At 38.6% G+C, this 23901-nt stretch overlaps 3 protein-coding genes across 4 annotated transcripts; 1 reads left to right on the forward strand and 2 right to left on the reverse strand.

Moving 5' to 3' along the window:
* The first annotated feature begins 66 nt into the window (after positions 1-66).
* Positions 67-4201, forward strand: si:ch211-150o23.2 (LEM_emerin domain-containing protein). The gene is made up of 7 exons (XM_068732829.1): positions 67-426; positions 611-709; positions 1465-1493; positions 1907-1932; positions 2056-2109; positions 2205-2267; positions 2815-4201. Exons 1-7 carry the CDS (start codon positions 345-347, stop codon positions 3020-3022), a joined length of 561 nt encoding a protein of 186 aa, XP_068588930.1. The 5' UTR covers positions 67-344; the 3' UTR covers positions 3023-4201.
* A 435-nt stretch (positions 4202-4636) lies between these two features.
* On the reverse strand, positions 4637-10220 carry si:ch211-150o23.3 (uncharacterized). Of its 2 annotated transcripts, none has more exons than XM_068732828.1 (9): positions 10119-10220; positions 9732-9840; positions 9291-9329; positions 8897-9205; positions 8251-8559; positions 7824-8138; positions 5722-5874; positions 5573-5646; positions 4637-5298 (listed from the first exon to the last, which is right to left on the reverse strand). In XM_068732828.1, the coding sequence occupies exons 2-8, from the start codon at positions 9760-9762 to the stop codon at positions 5603-5605; spliced, it is 1200 nt and encodes a 399-aa protein (XP_068588929.1). In that variant the 5' UTR covers positions 9763-9840; positions 10119-10220; the 3' UTR covers positions 4637-5298; positions 5573-5602. The 2 variants fall into 2 exon arrangements, with proteins under 2 accessions (XP_068588929.1, XP_068588928.1); XM_068732827.1 differs by having other exon boundaries at positions 10025-10186.
* A 3472-nt stretch (positions 10221-13692) lies between these two features.
* On the reverse strand, positions 13693-20710 carry slc25a33 (solute carrier family 25 member 33). Its single transcript, XM_068733374.1, has 7 exons — positions 20519-20710; positions 18564-18737; positions 16911-16988; positions 15678-15778; positions 15311-15377; positions 14474-14754; positions 13693-14373 (listed from the first exon to the last, which is right to left on the reverse strand). The coding sequence occupies exons 1-7, from the start codon at positions 20557-20559 to the stop codon at positions 14174-14176; spliced, it is 942 nt and encodes a 313-aa protein (XP_068589475.1). The 5' UTR covers positions 20560-20710; the 3' UTR covers positions 13693-14173.
* Positions 20711-23901: the final 3191 nt, after the last annotated feature.

Consider the following 23901-nt stretch of genomic DNA (forward strand, 5'->3'; position numbering starts at 1 on the left):
GAACGAAACCAGACTTGAAACCATAAAAGAAGAACGTGTCAAACGGAAACGATGTAACGTTTGACGGAAGACGCAAATGTTTTTAACACCTGGTTCAACAAAGGAGAGCGGGGTTTAACCCTCTCTATGCTTCTAAACCAGCGTTCGACTCCACATAGAATTGTCCCTACCACCCGCGTCACAAAACGAGCTCCTACTGGTCATTTCGGAGGGAGGAGTTAGGGTTGTTGGTCTGTTTTTGGTAAAAAAAAAAAAAAAAAAAAAAGAAGAAAAAAAAGAAAAGAAACTAACCGCTTAACCGAAACAGGAACACACGAAAAATTCGAATAAATCAAATAACAAAAATGTCTTCGCTAAGAAGTAAATCCGCGCAGGCCATTAGCGACCTTTTGGATGAATACGGGATAAAGCACGGGCCTGTGGTCGGTGAGTGACTCACAGTCAACAATCAACGGCTACTTTGCGCCCGTTTTTGAATCAACGTTAACTTCATAGGCCTCCAGCTACGTGTTAACTCACTCTACTCATGTAATAGTGGTTGAATTCATGTGTTTTTCTTTGTACATGTGTTCATTATCTCTCAAATGACTTTCTTTTTGTTTGTTCTCAGACTCCACCAGAAATCTGTATGAGAAGAAGCTGAAAGAGGCCATGGCCAAAGGGAAACGATCGAAAGCATCATCTGATAAGACCTACTACAGAGAAGAGGGTCACTTGTACTTTTATCTAACACCTACACTTGAATACTAAAGCTTTGACAAATAACGTTAAATGACACGTTATAGTGCATACACAAGTCAACAAATGTACCAAAAGTCTAATTGTGTATATAATGTTACATTCCTCAGTGTTCATTCTCTCCAGGGGTTAAATACACGTTGCCCCAAAATTGAAGCAATTTAAACCAAAACATTCATGTTTAGTCCTATAACCTCAATGGGACCTACCTGGTTAAATACAAGAGTAAAAGAATAATAAAAACATTGGATACGTAATGCAGCTACCACAGGCTGAAGTCTGTGGCCAAAGACGAGATCTTCAGAGTTATTTTCTCAGACTTTAGAAAGCTCACTTCAGACCCACATTATACATGTTTTATTTGAAGGGAGGAACATCTTTTTAAAAGATCTACATCTATAACTGTAATATTTTGGAATTATAACTGTACTGTTAAAAACAAATTTTAAATTTGTGTCTATTATATAAGATACATAAAGCCAGCAAAAAGACTGGAAACATCTGTGCTGCTATTGTGTTTTAATTAACAAGAGAGGATGTTGATCAGGTGGTCCACCACTAGCTGGATGAGTTCTTAACTTTTGTTAATGAACAGATGCTTTTTGTTTAAGGGTCGAAAAATATACTTGGGTAGCAATTATTGTACTTGTGTGGGCAAATGTGTGGGTAATAGTGTAATGGAAATGTAGACTTGCGCTGACATTTAACCTTGTGTTTTCATTTCAGAGGAAGTCACCTATGAATACAGGACACCTGTAAGTAAATCTGTCCACGCTGTTTTTAGTTTTAATATTATTACTTGCCTTAAAAATAAAAGATAAAGATTTGATGTAGACTGTTAGGGACAAATGTCCTTTTGCATGTCAGCTACAATTTGTGGGTCTCCTAAACTTTTAGGTTGAGTGGCCAGTGTCAGAGAGTTTGTTGCCTGATTTTGACAACAAAATTAAGTTATGTCAAGTAAATTATACTTATATTTATACAAACCAAAATCACATGTGTATATGAAAAAGGACTTAATGCTCATTTGTTTTTCTAATCTTATTGAGGGCTATCCCATGGAAGGGCCAGAGATACTAATATAAATGAAACATGATGTAAATGAAATGCAGTGTTTGTATCAACACTGGTGTAACACCACTTCTTATCACCGTTTGCCGTTTTGCAGGTCAGGAGTGAAGGCGCAGTAAACAGGTCAGTTCTCTCCAAGTCCTCTATTGTCAGCTCCAAACATTTGTTGCCTTTCTTGTATTTCAATAAATCAAATTGAAAAATAAAAATCAAATTTAGTAATTACTTTTCTTCTTGTCTATCTAGTGGCTCTTACATGAGGTCAAGACCAGAGTGGAGTGAGAGGGAATTTGAACATGAGTAAGTAACTTAGTTATAAATATATACATCTCTGCAGTAGTTGTCTCAGTTGGTGAGAAGTTTCCACATGTTCTGTTTTATGTTGCTCTCTACAGGCAATCCTACTCAAGCTACTCAAGGCCAAAGCCTGAATACAGAGGAAGGGATTTTGTTGATGAGTAAGTGTATTTATACAAAGTCAAATAGTGTCATCAGAACCTATTTTACTACAGTACTGTAAGTACCTTAGTTGACTGGTTCTATTACATGCTACTTCATACTCCATTACAGTTCAGAGGCAAATATTGTACTATTCACTGCATTTACTAGACTATAGTGACTGGTTACTTTAAAGATTAAGATTTTACATCCAAAATGTATGACCTCATAAATTATGTGGTGTTTCAGATTAAACTACGCAACAGCATATAAAATATATATATATATATAATATATATATATATATACACACACACACACACACACACACACACACACACACACACACACACACACACACACACACACACACACACACACACACACACATATATAAAGTTATGAGTACCACCTCGACCAACTGCAACCAACAGTAAAATGCTACGTACACATTAATGCATCAGTAATAACAATTAAATAATGTGAACTATAATTATCTTTCTCTGATAACAAACATAGCAAATTTTTTTTTTTTATGCACTTAAGGATAATTACATTTCCTTTCAGGCCCAGCATGTACGACAAACCGTCGACTTACAGTAACTCCTATATGACATCGACACCCATGAAATCTCCAGATGCTCCGAAGGCCCCGAAGTCATCTCGCCTCATCCCACTCTGGGTTCAGTTTGTGTTCTTCCTGGCTGTGGCAGCCTTCCTCTACTTAGTTTTTTCCAGTATGGAGTCAAATGAATCCCTCAAAGCAATAGAATGATTGTTTTTTTTTGTGTTCATGCTCAGTTTATGGGGATATTATACATAATTGTGTATTTTAATTGGATGAATGTATTTTGGTTAATGCCTTTATTTTAGACATTGCTGAGATTGGGCTTTATGCAATATTTTTATGCTTTATAGTTGCAGTGTACTTGCTTGCTTATGTTTATGGGTATAATAGTCAACCAGCATTACTATATGACCACTACTAGAAAACATGAGGATGCCACTTTAAAAATTACATATCAGTCAGAAATACAGAGAAGCTTTCTTCCTCTTACCTGGACAGTTTCAGTGAGATCATCATCATCATCATCCACAGCTCCTCCACAGCACAGTGCACCACTTCTTGCAGGGCTAAATATGTCAAGAAATTACATTACATTTCCAGATATTATGCCACAGTTGCATATTACATCTCCACAGATCTTGATATCATTATCATAAGATGTGATGTTGACTAAGGTTTGTTTGTGCGCATAAAGAATCTCAAACTGCAAGCAAAATGCCAGTCAACTCCATTTTATTGTTGTTAGCCTCAGTCAATTAAATATACTGTAAGCCTCAACAATTCACAATGAATCTGTCTGCATGAGAAGATCTCACCTTTTTTTATCCACATCATACAAAATTGGACACAAATCTCTCAGACTTCATGGGCTATTGTTTAAATTTGAGCTTCCATCAAGATAATTTGTAATTTTGCCGAATTCTAATCAACTTTTAGATATATTTCTTAGCACTAAAATACATAGGACAGATTGTGTCCATGTTTCAAAACCAAACAAACAGCTAAACTGGTGTCAGTGCATTAGTCAATCTGTTGTTCAGTATCAAAAGTACAACACTGCTTCCATTTGTCAGTTATCAGAAATAATTATTAAAAAGTACAGTTTTGAGACCAGCTGTATTACAAGTGCCTAAGTGGTTTTGTAGGAATAATTGGGATTTAATTGTTTTTTTCAGCATTTAATAAGTAGTAACATTTTATCTTGGGTGAAAATATGGAATTGAACCGTTTCTACAAGCTGTAATGACATGTTTATGCTTTGTTCCAGTAGAGATATTACACATTTATATTATCCAACAACAACTTTACATTCTGTAGAGTTTGATGTGATGTGTTTTGTATTGCTGTTACATAATTTCAACTATTAAAAGAGCTTGCATATGTTAACATTTGAAGCACCTAGTAATTTATTCAAAAGCAACAATGTTTAAGCAATTGAGGACATAGAAATAAATGAATTATACTATGCATTACTGGGGCGACTGTGGTTTAGCGGAGAGCAGGGTCGTCTTTCAATCCCCAGCTGGTCGTATGTCACATGATGTGTCCCCAAGACACACCCCAAAATTGTGCCGTGTGTCTGTGTCAGTTAGTCCTGATGGTGGGCATGTTAGCCCCTACCATCAGCGTGTGAATGATGACAAGTAGTGTGAAAGCGCTTTAAGTGGTCGGAAAGAGTAAGAAAGCACTTACAGGTGCATTTACCATTATGTTGAAAGATTTTCCCTCTTATGTGATATCTGATCTGATGCGATAAATCAACCTACAGTTCATGCAGAAATATTTGTAGATTGTCAAACAAAACTCATTGAACCCAGAAGCTCCAACAACACCACGTTTTAATCAACTACAGCTTCTATTCATTTTAAGTGCAATGATCTACATATTGTAAATGACATAAAATGCATTGGGTTAGACCTAAAATACAAAAACACTTTCTAATCCTTTAAGGATCATTGATCTGTAGAAGCGAGTACATAATAAGCTAGTGGAGTCTTTAGTGTTACTTGGTGATAAATACCAAATGTCCTAAAATGCATTTATACAGACCTGAGGGATCCGCATCACAGTTTCCCCAGTTTAGCTTTTAGTTGCAGTTTTCCACTCTATACATCTGGCGTCATGGCAGTAGCCAAATCTGAAGTCTAGCTGGAACCCCTACAGACAGTGAACTGGAAATAATCTGCACGGTCAGTCTTCTGTAGCTTTTAGTTCACATCTCATCATAATAGAAGGCTTTGAAGCCAATCACAGCCATTATTTCCCAGCAGTACCACTAGCCTGAAGTTTGGTGTGATGTAGGTCAATGCTAGTCCAGTAATAACTGCCTTATCCAGATTGTACTGAACTGGGTCCAGGTGGGGCCTCTTTCCAGAAGTGGATGGATGACCGACTGAGCGGTTTGGTTCTGTGTTACGTCTCCTGCCGACTGAATCCACGATGGACGCTGTCCGAGCCCCCTGAATGTCCTCTCACTTGTGATTCTGTTAAAAAGGATTAAAACAAAATGCTTCACCTTAATTTACTAGTGTGGCACAATTCAGAATACACCCACAGACAATGACAAATCAAATATTACAGTGCCTATAAAACATATTCACAGCTCCTTGCAAGTTTTCATTGAAAAACACTGAATCACAGTAAATTGAATGTGGATTTTTGACACTAATGAAAAAACATTTGTAAAATGAAAACTTCCAAGAAGGATAAATACTCTTATATAGACCCCTTATGTGCAACAATCATGACCTTCAGTACCTTTAGTGATATGGTAGCCTGCATACCCCGTCATAGCTTGTTAATTGATAAGGCAACATAAGTGTTATCCACACCTGTAAGCAGAAACACATCAATTAGTCCGGGCAGACATACAGGTAGTTATCTAGAAAAGGGACAAAGGAACTTACAGGTTCTGGTCTCTCGCTCCAGTTCAGTGGGCTTCTTCTTCTTGTTGTTACACAGCACCTTGGCCACAATGATTAAAACGATGACGGCTACAACAAATGTCAGGCCGGACACAAGCCAGCTGATCACCATTGGACTCAGTACTGGATCTGGGTCTGAGGATGGGAGGAGAAGTTACATACAGGATGGGTTTTCATAGATGGGATTTCATCCATCCATCCATCCATCCATCCATCCATCCATCCATCCATCCATCCATCTACAGTTGTGGTCAAAAGTTTACATACACTTGTAAAGAACATAATGTCATGGCTCTCTTGAGTTTCCCCGTTATTTCTACAACTCTGATTTTTCTCTGATAGAGTGATTGGAACAGATACTTCTTTGTCACAAAAAACATTCATGAAGTTTGGTTCTTTCATGACTTTATTATGGGTTAACAGAAAAAGTGATCAAATCTGCTGGGTCAAAAATATACATACAGCAGTGCTAATATTTGGTTACATGTCCCTTGGCCATTTTCACTTCAATTAGGCGCTTTTGGTAGCCATCCACAAGCTTCTGGCAAGCTTCTCGTTGAATCTTTGACCACTCTTGACAGAATTGGTGCAGTTCAGTTAAATGTGATGGCTTTCTGACATGGACTTGTTTCTTCAGCATTGTCCACATGTTCTCAATGGGATTTAAGTCAGGACTTTGGGAAGGCCATTCTAAAACCCTAATTCTAGCCTGATTTAGCCATTCCATTACCACTTTTGATGTGTGTTTGGGGTCATTGTCCTGTCGGAACACCCAACTGCGCCCAAGACCCAACCTTCGGGCTGATGATTTTAGGTTATCTTGAAGAATTTGAAGGTAATCCTCCTTCATTATCCCATTTACTCTCTGTACAGCACCAGTTCCATTGGCAGCAAAACAGCCCCACAGCATAATACTACCACCACCGTGCTTGACGGTAGGCATGGTGTTCTTGGGGTTAAAGGCCTCACCTTTTCTCCTCCAAACATATTGCTGGGCATTGTGGCCAAACAGCTCAATTTTTGTTTCGTCTGACCACAGAACTTTCCTCCAGAAGGTCTTATCTTTGTCCATGTGATCAGCAGCAAACTTCAGTCGAGCCTTAAGGTGCCGCTTTTGGAGCAAGGGCTTCCTTCTTGCACGGCAGCCTCTCAGTCCATGGAGATGCAAAACACGCTTGACTGTGGACACTGACACCTGTGTTCCAGCAGCTTCTAATTCTTGGCAGATCTGCTTTTTGGTGGTTCTCGGTTGACTCTTCACCCTCCTGACCAATTTTCTCTCAGCAGAAGGTGATAGCTTGCGTTTTCTTCCTGATCGTGGCAGTGACAAAACAGTGCCATGCACTTTATACTTACAAACAATTGTTTGCACTGTTGCTCTTGGGACCTGCAGCTGCTTTGAAATGGCTCCAAGTGACTTTCCTGACTCGTTCAAGTCAATGATTCGCTTTTTCAGATCCATGCTGAGCTCCTTTGACTTTCCCATTGTAGCGTTTGTGGGCGTTTGTATCCAATGAGCCCTATTTAAATGGCCTCAGAGAAGTCACCAGCTGTAGTCACTCATAATCACTCACAAGAAGTTAAGAGGCCATGCTATGAAGCTCATTTCATTGACACAACTTTCTAAGTCACCAAAATTGCTAATTCATGTTGCTGTATGTATATTTTTGACCCAGCAGATTTTGTCACTTTTTCTGTTAACCCATAATAAAGTCATGAAAGAACCAAACTTCATGAATGTTTTTTGTGACAAAGAAGTATCTGTTCCAATCACTCTATCAGAGAAAAATCAGAGTTGTAGAAATAACTGGAAACTCAAGAGAGCCATGACATTATGTTCTTTACAAGTGTATGTAAACTTTTGACCACAACTGTATCTATCTATCTATCTATCTATCTATGTGATACAAATACAGTCGAAAACAAGAAACACAAACAAAATCTGTACAGGAATATCTACATATAATCTAAATGATGAATATTAATAATTTGGTATCCTGTTTTCTTTAGGCAACACATAGGTATGCTATTCTTTACCTATGTTACTGATCTTTAATCTGTCTCTATCATATTATCAGTGTCACCTCTGATGGCTATAGGCAGGGGCTGGCTTTCTCTGGAGACAAAGGTGCGTCCACCCAGCTGGACCCGATACAGGCAGTAGTAGTATCCCTCGTTGGAGCTCTGGGCGTTGGGAAAGGTGAAAGTGACGGACGGGCTGAGGGCGGGCAGGGACTGGCGCACTGTGCCGTTGGAGCGGATCAGACGCAGCTGGAAGGAACCTCCAGGGTACTGCTGCGGAGTGGAGCAGGTGATGTTAAAATTGTGGCCTTTAATGACGGAACCAGCCGGGGCCTCGGTGGACGTGTTGTACCAGTGTTGGGGAGTCAGGAGTTCCACTGTGATCATTCAAAAAGGAATTGAATTGGTTATGGTATACAGGGTAATACAGATGTTTGGAATGGGCACTGGTACAACAGAGTTAGATAAGACGATATGGTTATGACTCACCAACGGTGATGTTTATGGAGTTGCTTGGTGGGGAGCTCAGCAGCTTAGAAGGGTAGCCGCACTTGATCCTGTAAAGACAACTGTAGCTGCCCTGGTGGAAAGTCTCTATGTCGGACAGTGTCAGCTCCACTTTGGTCTGGGTCTGGTCCGCCCTCTGCGTAACCAGTGGTGTAGACACTCCATGCTTGTACAGGTGGAAGTCACTGAGGTGGTGACCCAGCAGAACACTGCAGCTGAAGCGAACAGCCTCGCCAGGAGAGAACACAGTGTGAGGTGACAGGAGGGTGAGGGTGGGCATTAAAAGGGTCCCTGTGAGTAAAGATTAATCACAAAATGTGAATCAGATAATGAAATTATAAAATGTAAATAAGGGTAGAGAGTGATCTCAGAAGAGATGGGTCCTCAAGTGATTTTTGAAGACAGAGTGGAATTCTGCTGGGTTTGGGAACTCATTCCACCACGGAAAAGAGTTTGGAATAAAAGATTTCCTTTCAGATTGTTACCAGTATGAAAAGGAATTTGTATGCATACATGTCCAACTGGTCACTGACCAGAGTAGCCTCTATGAATCAACCCAGCAGAAATCAATCAACCACCTTGCACTGCTTCTTGGTGGATTAAATGCGTGAACAGAGTGGACGGTCACCTGAGCATTTCACCCCTGCATCTTTCTCATGGGTGCAGTAGGCGTTACTGTGAAGGACGACAGCACAGCGTGTCAAACTGGCCTCGTGTCCGGAGCACTGGACATGCCGCAGCCAGATCTCCCCACTGCCTGCACCAAACACTGCACCATGAAGGGCAGATTCAGCTAAGCCACAGCCCAGCTCCATGCACACCACATCAGCCTCCCGCAGGTCCCAGCCATGGTCGCACACAGTCCCCCACTGGCCATGGCGGAGTACCTCAACTCTGCCAGAACACTTGTTCTCCCCGTCCACTAGTCTGACCCCACCTGTGGATCAGAGAAAAATCACTTAGTGACAGAGAGTGTGGGACCAGCTATGGATGCAGCAGGTTCATATCAATCCCAGGCATACCAAAAGCAGCAACTCCATCCCACAGAACACCTAACAGGCCTGTGAGGAAAACAAAAAATACAGGTTCAAATCCATTAGAAATGTCAACAATAGCAACTGTTAACATTCGGTCACTAATATAATAACATTACACTAACTAACTTGAATACTGCTTTAATTTGAGCTCAGGTTAGATGGCCCCATTCATTTTGACGTTAGAAGACCATTTAAATACAAGATGATGGCGTTAACTTCAGTCATGGTTTCAAAAGTCAAATACGACTTTTTTTCTTTACAATGTATTACGCCAATGTAATTGTGCTAACTTAAGGTAAGTTATCCCGTTGCATAATCACATGAACCATAAGCTATCGTTAACGTTATTATGTTAACAGTTACCTGGTCCTGCGTCAGAGTTGGCGTTAACTGACAAACGAGCTTAACTAACCGTTATTAGCTTACCTGTTAAAGGGATGTGGAGAAACCTCAGCATGGCTCCCCTCACCCTTCCATCAGACGGCCGGGTGGTCAGGGTGCCCGTTGTGGTGATGACGCAGACAGCCGTTGAAAGCTAGTGACCGAACAAAACATTAGCTAGCTTTGTGTGCTACAGAGGGTCAGCTCGGCTAAATAACTAACGTTCAACAAACAGCTAACGGCTAGCTACGTAACTTAACCCAACTGACTCTGACGGGGCCGGGTGCAAAGACATTATACTAATACTAATGCAGTCCCAAACAGTTAATTATTGTCACCAGAAAAAAGTGAAGCTGCTGATGAGTCCGGTTGGCTGTCACCATTACACGACGTACACTGTCAGGATAACGTTGTGAAAATTAAAGTACTCGCCGTTAGGCCACCATCCTCCTCACGTCGACCATTCGGGAGTTCCGGGGAGCTGAGCAGTGGAGTCGTTCTCCCTGCGGCAGACAGAGGTCACCACAGCCGCAGCGCTGCATTTAATCCTATTAGTGTCTCCTTGGAGGGTCACTACTCGGTAGAGGGCAGTAAGCTACAATTACAAAATGCATTTGCTGCAGAAAATGCATTTGAAAGCTGAAATAAATCGCAAAAAAATGCTTAAAGTACAGAAATGGGAGACTACCTGTCTGAAAAATGTTGAAGGCCAAAAGCATTGAACTGCACTACTGAAAACCCCTTCTAGTTGTAATGGCTAACTGGCAGAGTTGGAAGCTAAACTGTATTATCTAAAGAAGCTAAGAGCTGAATTACAATGCAGGAAAAATTTGAAGCTAAACAATGTGACTGTCAAAGTAATAATAGTAAAAGTAGTAGTAGTAGTGGTTGTAGTAGTAATAGTAGTAGAAGTAGTAGAATTATTAGTAGGAGTAGTTGAAATAGTAATAGCAGTTTAATTTCATTTAACACAATTTGAATAGGCCCAAAGTAAAGTGGCACTTTTGCATTGTCAAACAAATCATCTATTCCTTTCCCCTTTCTCTTTGAAATTAAAATTTGATGAAGTTGAATTGTCTTTTCGAGAACTTCTGATTGGATTTATATATTTCTAATGTGAACTTGGACAGGCCGTCTTTATTTACTGTGGCTGTATTTTATTTCAGAACCCAGAGGAAGGCTTTTGGTTGAAACGCATTGCATGTAATATTAAAAAAATATTAAAGAAAATCCACAACCAAAAAATACATTCTCAAACTCAGTTGAGGCTTCAGCACTTTGAGTCAACAAAATCAAGTTGATGTCTTTTGCAAAATAATGAATTTTGCAATGAATTGTTCTGTTTATACTTACTTTAGGTCTATATGTTTAGCATTAACTATTGTATCTTTATCAAGGACGTAAAGGCTTGACTACAAAGTTACAGCCTTATTAGTACAAAAACTCTGCTTTGTTAGCCTACCATTCCTGTACCATGCAGGGCTGGGCAAGGAAACACTGTCTGTGAAGGCACAGAAAGGGAATTTCATACTATAAAGAACGATTGTTGTTATAACATTTAGTAAGCTTCATCTATGAGGAAGTGAAAGAACAGCAGAAGGGATTGTTCACAACCTGGCAGCCTAAAGTTGTTACCTTGTTGTAGCCTAAACATTTCAGAGTGTGGGAAGAACAGCCGGAAAAGGGTGACCAGCACCTCCTTTACTATTGTAGACAGATAGCCACACCATCCAAAGAATTATCTATAACACAATTCTCCTGCTGCAATCCCACGTCCTCCCATCATTTTGTCATGAGCCTGTTCTTCCCAGATGGAAAGAACAATGTGGATGAGTCAACCAAAAACCACATCAGAAAGAAGACATATTTGCTGATTCATGTCTGAGATGTGAAATCGTTTCACACACCAAGTGACTAACACAATAAAATCCCATTTCACATTTTCCGGTCAGAGATGACTAGGCTTTCCTATGGCCCAGGGTGTTTTTTCCTTCCTTGTTTGTATTGTAACCAAATGGGTTTGCATTTTCAGTACCTCATTTGCATCCATGATTGACCACAAGTCATTTAGAACAGAGCCACTTCCTCCGACTCTGAGGCAGGCCCCGGCCTGGAGACCTTGTGGAGGCAGTGGGCAATAATAATAATAATAATAATAATAATAATAATAATAATAATAGGTATCCTGAAAACCTGCTTCAGTCTGAAAGAGAACTGCGACTTGGCTGAAGATATATTTTCCATTCAAACCACAGAGGCTGCCAAGCCAAGAGGTTGGAGTCGTGGAAATGACCGAATCTGAGTCTAGACCTCAATCCAATCCGGAATTTGTGGAAGGACTGGAAAACTGTTGACTCATGGTCCTTTTGCAATTTGACATTGTCACTTTCACAAAGAATAGAGACAAACTGTCTAGAAGAGTTTTACTCTGACTCAAGTCTGTAATTGCTGCCAAAGGTACCTTTACAATTCAACACTGACTTTAAGGTGAATACGTCTGCATCCAATTCATATTTGTACTTAATTTAGCTCAATGTGTACACATTTCCTTTCACATTAGCATCAAATAATGTATGATTTTATCTATAAAAGATGAGCTCTACTGTGATTCAAAGTTGTAAAACTAAGTACAAAAACTGTCTAAGAGGGTGATAATTTTTATAGACATCTGTGGAAGATCTGTGACTGTATGTGAGGCAGCCATTACTAAATAACACAATCTCAGCAACCAACATTAACTAGACGAAAGTGATCAGAAAACACATTTTGATGTTCAGTCGAAGCATAAAGCATGTTTCAAATAGAGAGCAGAGGAGTCTGTGCTGATCAATTTAGGTTGGAGAAATTTAGAAGAATCCTAAAAGTGGGATTAATTCCTTTAAGAAAGCTCTAAAGACACATTTTTTCCTCCAAAAATATTTTTCAGCCAAATCTCGCCATCATCACCAAATAACAATTAAATCAAACGGAATATTTGGACTTTAGAACAGAACCAGCCAACTAGTCCCTTGCATATTCTGATTTTGCATCTTTACAGAGCAACAACCCTGCTCTGCCCTTGTGCTTTCATCACAGTGACAGTACATTTTTGTATTAAAGAAATAATTTCTTCAGTATTTGGGTGAATAACTGATATTGTTTCTTGATGCATTTTATTGAGCCATTGGTCAAATAAGCATCCAAGTTCTCATTATATTGTAAAAGGTTACTATCTTTTTTCCACAAAGAAAACATACAGATAAGCCTGCATGTGTGTATATATGTGTGTGTGTATGTGTATGTGTGTGTATATATATATATATATATATATATACACATACACATATACATATATATATATATATATATATATACACATATATATATATACACATATATATATATACATACATACATACATACATACATATATATATATATACACATATACATATATATATACATACATATATATATATATATATATATATATATATATATATACATACATACATATATATATATATATATATATATATATATATATATATATATATACATATACATATATATATATATATATATATATATATATATATATATATATATACATATACACATATGTATATATATACATACATATATATATATATATACACATATGTATATATATATATATATATATATGTATATATATATATACACATATGTATATATATATATATATATATACACATATATATACATATACATACATACATACATATATATATATACACATATATATATACACACATACATATACACATACATACACATATATATATACACACATATATATATACACATATATATATATACACATATATATATACACACATATATATATATATACACATATATATATACACACACATATATACACATACATATATATACATATATATATACATATATATATATATATATATATATATATTAATGAAAAATATGATACATTTCTCTGTAAATCAAACTTCAAAGCCAGTGAATTTGTGAAAGAGAAAACTCAAAATGATTGGTGGTCATTACATTTCAAGGAACAGCACTAATAGTAGCACTTCATCTGAATTACCAAAAGAGTCAACCTATGCAATCATGTCTGGTACATTTACCACTGATAAAAGGGAACAAACAATGTCATAAAAGAACAAAATATACAATAATTTAGTTAACTTAACACTAGTCCTCTAAGAAGATGACCTTTTTTTCCACAGGTTTGGAGTCAAGTACCATGACTTCTTCAGTTGTTTTGATAAACTCCTAACAATAAGCTTTTAATAAAACAAAGTATTTAGCTCTTTGGATAACAGTACAACCTGCTTCAGCTCCACCATAAAAGTCTCTGTAGCACCACATTAAATAAAATGTATGTACTGCATTTTCAAAAGTCATTTGCCCAGCATGTTTTGGGGTTTTGTGTGGCATCCATAATTTGTCAGGATCCCAACTATCCAGCATTTCTTCCCTCACTTTGATTCTCCAAGAAGATGGACAATGAGTTCATATGTGGAGAGGACGATGGCTGTGTTCGGGATTTGTCTAATTAGCTGTGGAACGAGTCCTCTATAAAAAGCTGCATAGCCTTCCTCCACAGCTATTAACCTCCCCGTCTGGAAGAAATACTTGTACTTGCTGCCCTCCTCACGCAGCCTTGTCCGAATTACCTCTGTGGAGACAAAAAAAAATATTAGTCATCTAAACAAATACTTCTCCCTGACATTAGGTTGTTGTGTTGCAAGAGACAAACAACGGATGTTAGTGTTTACCGTGTGGATAGGCTATGCAGGACGCACAACCCTTTGAAAAAGCAGCAGCCATCATCAGACCCAGGAAGTCGGACGCTCCTTTCTCCTTTTCACCATTTGAGGAGGCGAACTGGCGCTCAGCAAGGTGTTTCTTCAGTGTCTCGTAGATGAGGAAGCAGATCATGGTCTCCGAGATGCCGGCATATGATGCAGTCAAGCCTCGGTAGAAGCCCCGAATTCCTTCTGTTTTGTAAACATATCGGGCACACTGCAGTGCATTCATCTTCTTCTCTCCTCTGGCTCTAAAGAGGAAAAACAGTCAGACTCATTAGTGACAAAATCACATTTGGTGGGAAGGTTGAAACAACAGCTATTCTAACTGTTAATGATCATCTTATCTTTTGCTTCTGTTTATTGTCTAAGTGATGAATCAACTTTCAGTCCTTTGAGGAAGTATGTAACCCCCTGGAGTTTCCTTATTCAGTTGAATGAGTATCTAGTATAGTTGTCACTGAATTTTGTATTTTGTGCCACAGGACAGGTGTTCTTTACAGACAGACTGAACAGATCTGTTCCTGACTCCTCACATGATACTACTGCCCTGTACTCTGTAGTGTAAATATAGACTCTTCTTCTGCACGCAGGACAGTGCGTCAGCACTGTGTATTTATGGAGCCGGGTCACACGCTCAGTATCACAAACTGCACGAGGACACCACCGTGGAGGTCTGTTAAAGGTCATATTATATGGAGTAACTTACCCTAAAATAAGTCAGATTGTTCTACACAGCTCTAACGCAGGATACTAGAGCTAAAATATGAGTACACACATGATAGATGAAATTAGGAGTGTACACACTTTTTCTCCAGCTGCATTCTGGTCTTGACCATCCAGATGGGGTTCATCAGAGAGTTAGTAACAAAAGCTGAGAGCAGAGGGGTCAAGAAGCACATTCAGTTTTACACCGCTGTTCAATATAAAATTAATTTCATCCTCAATGTAACAATGTAAATGTAATGTAACAATGTAAATGTAAAAATGCGGCAGTCAGATATATTTGACTTGTAATGATTGACCTTTTGAAGTCTACAATGTTTGTTTTTATATCCATATGCTATGGAAGCATTCTGTTATGTCATCCACAGGGTAGACACAGCATAAGCTTTAGCAATACTGTTTTTGCAGGCCCCTGGATTGCATTACAATTTACATGCAGACTGCTCACCTGCAACACCAGCAGAGGACATGTGCACCACTCCACTATTAGGGACGAACAGCCCATTGAACGTCTCTTTAGCTTTTGAGTATGCAGCAAAGTAAATGGCTCTGAAACACAGAACAAACTGGTGAGGACTCTACACAGAAGCAGCTCTAAAAGATTAGAACACAGTGATTAAATGAATGCATTTCAATATGTGAACTGGGCAATTCTGCAAAAAAAATTCCATTTGGACTTGTGTTGGCCTTTGATAGAGTGCATCCAGAGCAGTCTGTTTCCCAATGCCTGTTCTCTCTACTTCTGGAACAAACTGCCACTGCACCAGAATGGGCTGAATAAGCACCACAGATGCCCACAGAGCGGCCCTGAATGTGAGCCTGTGCAAGCTGGCCAGTGGAATGGAGTGACAGTGGAATCACTGGGCGAAGGATCATGCTGCGGCTACTCATTAACCATGTGGGGAAAGCATACGTAACCTATGAACCTTTTTCAGTTTAACGGAGTCTCAAAGTCTAAATCAACATTTTATGGCAAATGCATCAGGACTGTTAATTTTACGGTTTTATCGAGTTTAGATTATGAACCACGAGGAAACATGCTAAAGTCCAGACTATTTGTTGACACTAAAAAATAAACAACAGTGAAAATGAAACAAGATGTACCTACATAATACTGAACTTTTGTTTTGACTTAGGCAGATCAGTTACTATCAAGCCATCGTCGGAACCACGTATGATAATCAGTGTTGCAGAGTTAAACAAAACCTCAAACATAGTTCCTTATTTGTATTTCATGTGTCTTGTGTTGAGTTAAGTTTGATCAAATACAAGTACAGCGGACCTGTGTTGACACACGCTACAAAAACCAAACAGCTGACCCAATAAAGTCTGTAAGGCTGGGGGTTTATACAGCCAGTTAATGCTTTCAGCCATTAAAGTATAAATATAAAAACAGCCTCCTGCTTTTTTGTTTTCTTTGGTTAGCGGCTGTGCATTAATACACTCTGAAGAGCCCTGCCGCATAAAAACAACAGACTTTACAGAGTCACCTTCTTGGCCTCTGCTTTGTTTATTGTTTTTGAATATCACTTCAATGTGCGTCATCACTAACCTGTACCCCAACGGAGAGGTATCATTAACACAGAGATTGCCATAGTGTCTGATTCTTTGTTAAATAAAACTGCAATGGGTAATGATGGTGGTGAGACTGAGTGTAATGTAGACACTGATTTAACTGTACCTTGAGGGGGCCACACCAACAAGATTCGGCCCCAGACCACGGAAAAGTGATCGTGGTCCCTCTTTTTCTAGTATAGACCTGAAACAAAAGAAAACCACCAATCAAAACACTAATATTTGAGTTTACATATATTCACAGGTTTTATTCATATTCAACTGTCTCTACATATGTTACAGAAAAGGTCAGTGTAGGACTTGACCCCACCGCTTCTATTATGGGAATGAGTACGATAGCTCCTGCAACGAAGTGTTTCGCCAGTTCTGTTCACTTGAGCCGGTTTAAACAAGTGTATACATGAGACCCGGTCCTCTCTGCAGTGACCTGTCACGTCGGCCACGTCCCCTCAAGGTTTTTTTTAAAACTCTTTGTAGGGAGTGAACTTCATTCGCCAGATGATATTCAGGTCTGTCTGGGGCTACGCAGAGGGAGAGGGTGAAACTGCAATTTGTGTTGGTGTCTGTAATGCAAACCCTGTCTCTCAAGCAGTGTGCACGCATTCCACCTTTCTCTCACTGATACATGACACCTCAACAACAATGAGTTTAAAAACAATAATGCTGTGTTCACAACTGAGGTTTCAATGACTTGGAGAAGGGGTTTTATGTCTAGAAATAGTTTTGCATAAATATAAGCCTGTAAATTCAAAGACAATTCCACGACAGCCATGAAAAATCAAAATTGTATCAACTAAGGTAAGTTGGAAAAACTAGCAAAAGATCTTAATTTACAAGAAAATGTGTATTATGTGTACATAAACATTTGTGGGGCTTTTAAAATATATATATATATATATATATATATATATATGCAATATGCATATTGTATATATATATATATATATATATATGCAATATGCATATTGTATATATATATATATATATATATATATATATATATATATATATGCAATATGCATATATATATATATATATATATATATATATATATATATATATATATATATATATATATATATATATATATATATATATATATATATATATATATGCAATATGCATATTGTATATATATATATATATATATATATATATGCAATATGCATATTGTTATATAACTTAAACAGCAACAGCTGACCAGTCCAGACTGGTTCCGTTGGTGGCCCCAATCCTCTAAGTGTAATATGACTCGGACTGAGCACCCTGGATAAAACCTCCCCGTCTCCGTCTTGGCACACTGGGGCTGCTTCTAGTTCTTACCAACCTCAGCAGAGTCATAAAAAGGCTACTTTCATGGACAATACGCAAAAAAACCTGTAAGGCCGGGTGGGACACAATGTTTTGGGCTGCCCCAAACAGCTGGTGAAAGACACCAAATAGGAGGGCCCAGATCCTCACTTTATGTAGGATTTGAGGACTGAATTTTAAGACCAAAGTAATTTCATGGACTAAATCAAAAGAACAGCACAGGACTTAATACAACTTTCCAAACAAACAACAAATATTGCATATACATATATATTATAATTCGTAATGTCAACACATCAGTTATGCCTAAACATTGAGGTCTGTCAAGGTAACCAGCTTACAATAATGACTAAAGAGAAAGTGCAACAGCTGTGTGTACATTTGTCTGCGGTTAGAAAAATGCAATTACCTCAAGTAACAGTCAACACATCAAAGACAAACATCTTACCGTAGGACCTGAAGAAGCCCTGGAGTAACTGTACCCGGTCGAATAACTCCAGTGCCGCTTAGGGTGCCCAGGTGGACCTGGAAGATGGGCCGAAGGGCGAGACCAGAAGACTGCAACCGTGTTTTCAACACCTCCAGGGGGCAGGTCACGATGGCTCCCACCGTACCACTACATCTGCAAATTGATAATAATACATAAAAGTAAGGATTATGAACTCTTACGTGTTTTACATTTTACAAGCAAACACATGCAACTAACCTAAGTAGAGTGGTTCTTCTATTTGCACGGATACTCATATTGGCTTTGACTGAGCAAAGTGTTCTTCCATCATAACAAAGCCGAGGAGCTATGGCCGAGTGCAATGAACAAGTATGGTCAAAGACCGGTCTCTGGCTGTGCAATGGAAATACTCAGAGTTAACCTAGCACATCTGGTGCAGAGGGTTTTATGGCTCAGACGCTCTAATTGCACTTCGACGGAGTCATTTGCCTGTTTTTTTATAGCCCTTTTCCTATTCCAGCATAAACAAATGCATTAATTTAGTTTTCTACAGTTGAAATTGGTACATCCCTTATCAACTGTGTCTATTAATGTGTCGGTGACAAACTTAGAAGTTTGAAAGGGATCAGACTAAGCCTCTGTACCGGTTGTGCTGTGAGGGTAGAGTCAAACATCTCAGCAAAAGTAACACCTGACCGTGTTAAATCAATGATTAGTTGTCACCTGTCCGCCCATATCTGAGTGTTTTGTTATTTAATAACAGACATGGAATCATACTCTGTATGACAGGATGTTCCACGTTGCATAACCTACTTTGACAAACAAAAACAGCAACTATGATGACACAATGCACTGTTGAAAAGGACCAGTGTGTTTGTAATATTACATTGTGTGCATTAAGTAGAGGTGTCGTTAGTAAATCGACCACAAGCTGTTCTACGAGCTCGGCTGGTTTTCTGAGTAGCTGTTACCTCGAGAGGTAAACACACATCGTCCCTCAGAAGGTTCCACATACCGGAAGACTGCCTATGATGTGGTTCAGGCGGGTACAGTTAAACAAAGCGGTCAACGTCCTCATCCTCTTATTATACAGTTGACTAACCTCGCATTTTAAAATCATAGCTTTGCGTGTGGAGCCAAAATGAGTAGAGCTAGCATTAGTTGACATGGTAACTTAAAGGCTCATCATAACATTTCAAGGGTGAAATGGCGTCATTTTAACAAGCCAGTGCTTTTTAAACGTGACTTTAACATCATCTCGTCGTAACACCACAGGCCTTAATGTCATTATGAGGAGTTTAGCTAACATCGCCAGCATGGACATCTCCACTTTAAACGTTACATAACACCAAAGGACAAGGTTAGCTAAAGCCCGACATCTCTTGTGACTGCGCCACCTCACCGTCTTGTATTACACATATTAGCGTCAGTTTTAACGCAGTGTGTCATCTTACATCACGCTGTTACTCACAACACGAATACGACCTTCCAGACCAGACACATTTAACAGCGATATCTCGCTAGCTAACGGTGGCTAGCAGGTGTTAGCAAACTTCCGCACGGATGTACCGCTGGCAGTGGGAATAAAATATGTTGTCGAGCGGCTCTTTGTCCACGACAACAATGTTATTTAATAACAATTTTAAGATTAATAAGTTAATATTTCGTCTCGTCCATTACAACATAATTAAGAACGTAGTCAAAGAAACCAACGTCTCCTGTGTTAAATGCGGCAGATCGTGCTATGCTAACACGAGCTAGCTCGGATACCCTGTTAGCATGCTAACCGGTGGTTCTCTAATGCTAAAATGCGTTAGATTAACGAGTAATTTATCGGTAGATAATCAAAGGTACTCATGTGACAAACATCGCATAACCCACGGTCGTGTTACGTGGACATCTGAGCTATTAATAACGTTACTCTGGTTAGAAGCAGTAACATCCATGCGACTTACCCCCCTGCAAAGAGATTCAGCAGAGTGTCTTTCTGTGCCATCCTTCTCTTTTTCAAACAGCCACCATGCTCGTTGTTGTGATGCTTGTTAAAATCTTGTTGGTTCAAATAGAAGGAGAAGAACAACGGGTGTATGATTCCCGTGTGAGTGTCTGTCTGTCTCTACCCGGCTCGGTGGAGCGGCAGTAGGTGACCTCAGGAACTGCTCACGGTTTACGTCAGGGGGCCGGACGGGGGTGTTGTCTGTGACGTAGGGAGACGCGTTCACCGCCGTAAGCGATTGGTCTTTTTTGTCATGTTGATGGACAATTATTACCAGCAACAAAGATTAACAAAACAACAGGAGAAAAACACTTTGTACCTCTTGAGTTCCTCCTGGCCTTCACTGGTTTCAGTGTAAAATAAGCGATTTTCACTCTGCACGATTTACAACAATATTATTCAATGAATTAGTCATAAATGAGGTATAGTTAAATACAAATACTAAAACGTCTTCAAAACTTTTTTTAAAAACAAAAATCACTAGATTATGTTTCACACTTCACTTGTGAAATAGATATGAAGAATAAGAATGTGAAATAATGAGAATTTAAACTTTATGAAACGGAGAAACAAGGATTCTCAGTGAAGTCTGGTTGGGGATCAGACCAATTGTCTTTTTTGACTTTCCATCAAACTATTACTGGCTGTTCCTACTCTGATAAGAAATGGATGGTCACATCTTTTTAGAAAGGAAGATCACAGAACAACAGGCCCTTTGATTTTATTCTGTGAGGAAATATGACTCCATGCCTGATTGTGTGACATAATGGACATGTGATGTTATGGTATGTGCTGTACACCAATGAGCAGCGAGTAATAAAAGTTGGTATGCTGTCACCCTGTGGAGGCTATAAATTTACAAAAAAATGATAGCACTTTGTTTGTACTTTTGTCTGTGCAATAACATCTTTGTCATTGTATTAAAATTGTCTCTTCAACCAGCTGCACTTTCTTTTTGTCCTGTTTGAAATCATAACACAGGTTTGTCATCACGTGTTAACAGTATAGGCCTACATTAAACGTGTAAACAAACGTGTGCTTGAGCAATAAAGTGCATTTCACTTATTGCAAAACAGGTTTTGGGTGTCCTTTATGAGTCATACCAACATGAAATGCTTCTGTAATTGAACTTTCACCTGGCAAATGTATTTTAAAGTTGTTAAAGTAACTATGTACATTTACTCCAGTGTTGTACTTAAAGTTACTGTGATCAATTTAAAACTTGTGTCTCTACCAAGGTTATTATCGTTAACGAAAACTAACGAAAAAACGAAAACTAGGCATGAATTGTTTTTTCGTTAACTTAAATAAAAATAAAAACGAGTCTTTATTAAAAAAAACGATAACTAACTGAAACTGTATTGTGTCTTTACAAAACTAACTAAATAAAATAGAATTATAGAGAAAATGTATTTCGCTTTGTCAATGTATTTCATAGATGTCAATTTATTTCATAGTCTATCTTCCGCTTTACCACTTTTAGTACACGTCGGGGGTGCCGGCGGGACTCCCGCCAGCGCGGCCGGGAACGCCTGCGACCGTCGGACAACGCGTATGCGAATTTGACTTTTTTTTCCTATGTGGACCGCCTGCCGCTGGAAGTTAAAAAAAATAAAAAATTAAAGTAACAAGTAAAATCTTGAATGCAGGACTTATAATGGAGTACTTCTACATTGTTGTGTTGGTACTCTTTCTTAAGTAAAGGATCTGAATACTTATTTCACCACCGATTGTCAGTCACACAAGGAATTAATGCTCAACAATGAGACCGGATGATCTTCACTGGTTGTTATGGTTTTATAGTAAATTGGAAATGCTGACACCATGTGACCAAATATGAAACATACAGATGGAGAACAGCTCCGCCTTTAGCTTTATTTCTCGTCACTTAATTTCACTTCTTTCTTTTTTAAATCATTAGGCCTATAGTGTTATTTTTGAACTACTGGCATTGTTAAGTTGCAGCTGCAACTTCGATCCCGTTGGCGTTGCTGGGTGCTTTCAAAAAACACTCCTATTTCTTTGACTCAGCTGCTAAACACAACATAATCCTGTGCCTCATATCAAAAGCTAAACCATTACAGGGATTAAAGTGCCTCACTCTCTGTATCAGCGAAACTGTCACAGTAATTGGAGAGTGGTGCAACAGTGAGACCCCCCCCATCACCACCACCACCACCACCACTCCCTGCTCCCATCAGTATTTGTTTCCACTGGTGCCGGGCTAAAGTACAGTTAAATATATTTCATTTCGAAAGCTTAGAACTTGTTTGCCTTACCTTTAGTGGTATTTCAGGGGAAGTCTGCTAGTCTGCCATATTTTTTGATTGACAACATTCACTGACATTTTATGATACAAAAACGAGGTAGTCAAGCTCAAATGGTCTCTCTCATATCTACTTTATTCTACATTATTTTAAAGTTTAAAGTGTGATTAAGGTGTGTTTTTAAAGTGTGCATGCTTCTTTCTTTTTTGCAATTTAGTGTAACCCAAATGTACTATTATATCCCTGCTATTTAGATGCTGCTTTTTAATTATCTTATAAACTTTTTGAAGGGATAGTTTGTGCCATTTTGTTATTTTAAAAGTATTGTATTCATCGCATGTAGCTGGTTGCTTGGGAATATTCTTCAAAGTATTTCCTACCCACATGCACAAGACAAAAAAAAATATAGGAAATAAATGTTATCTATGCATAAAATGCACTAACAAATGAACAAGTTTAAGAGCAGAGGACATTTCCAAGCAGCCTTAAGTTGTGGCTCAACATCTCACTGACTTTCAGACAGGAAGGAGTTCCCTTCTGGAAAGAACAACATTAAAATAGGGTCCTCCTGTACTGTTTATGGTCACAAAGTCTGGGGTCAAATTATTCTGTTCCTGAAATCTGTTTTCCATCGACTCTGTCTGGACTAAAATATGGTTTATTGGTTTTGTTTAAACAATTGTGTCGTTCAGCTCAGAGGCCAAAAGCAGTTAAAGACTTTTGCAAGGTGAATACTATGCGTGTAGTGTGTGTGTGTGTGTGTGTGTGTTCAAATGCACTGCCTGCCCATTTCTGCATGCACTGAAACCGTTACAATAGTTGGATTTATTTTACTTTTTGTTTAATATCTTTATGTTAAAGCCTTTTATGTCTTAAGTAAACAACTTTGAATTAACTTGTTGAAATGCACATTTACAACATGCCTCGACAGGTTAAAGGTTAAAGACCCTGCACATCCACACAGGTGTTATTCATTATTGTGGCCTATTAGACCACTGATCAGGTTGAGTAAGGTCACCAAACTCCATGGGTGCTTTTCAATACGCTAACTTATGCTTCCTCACATCCCCTCGCC

This window comes from Cebidichthys violaceus, unplaced genomic scaffold, assembly GCF_023349555.1.
Source record: "Cebidichthys violaceus isolate CVI_PGR_0920_01 unplaced genomic scaffold, fCebVio1.0.p SCAF_6, whole genome shotgun sequence".
Taxonomy (NCBI): domain Eukaryota; kingdom Metazoa; phylum Chordata; class Actinopteri; order Perciformes; family Stichaeidae; genus Cebidichthys; species Cebidichthys violaceus.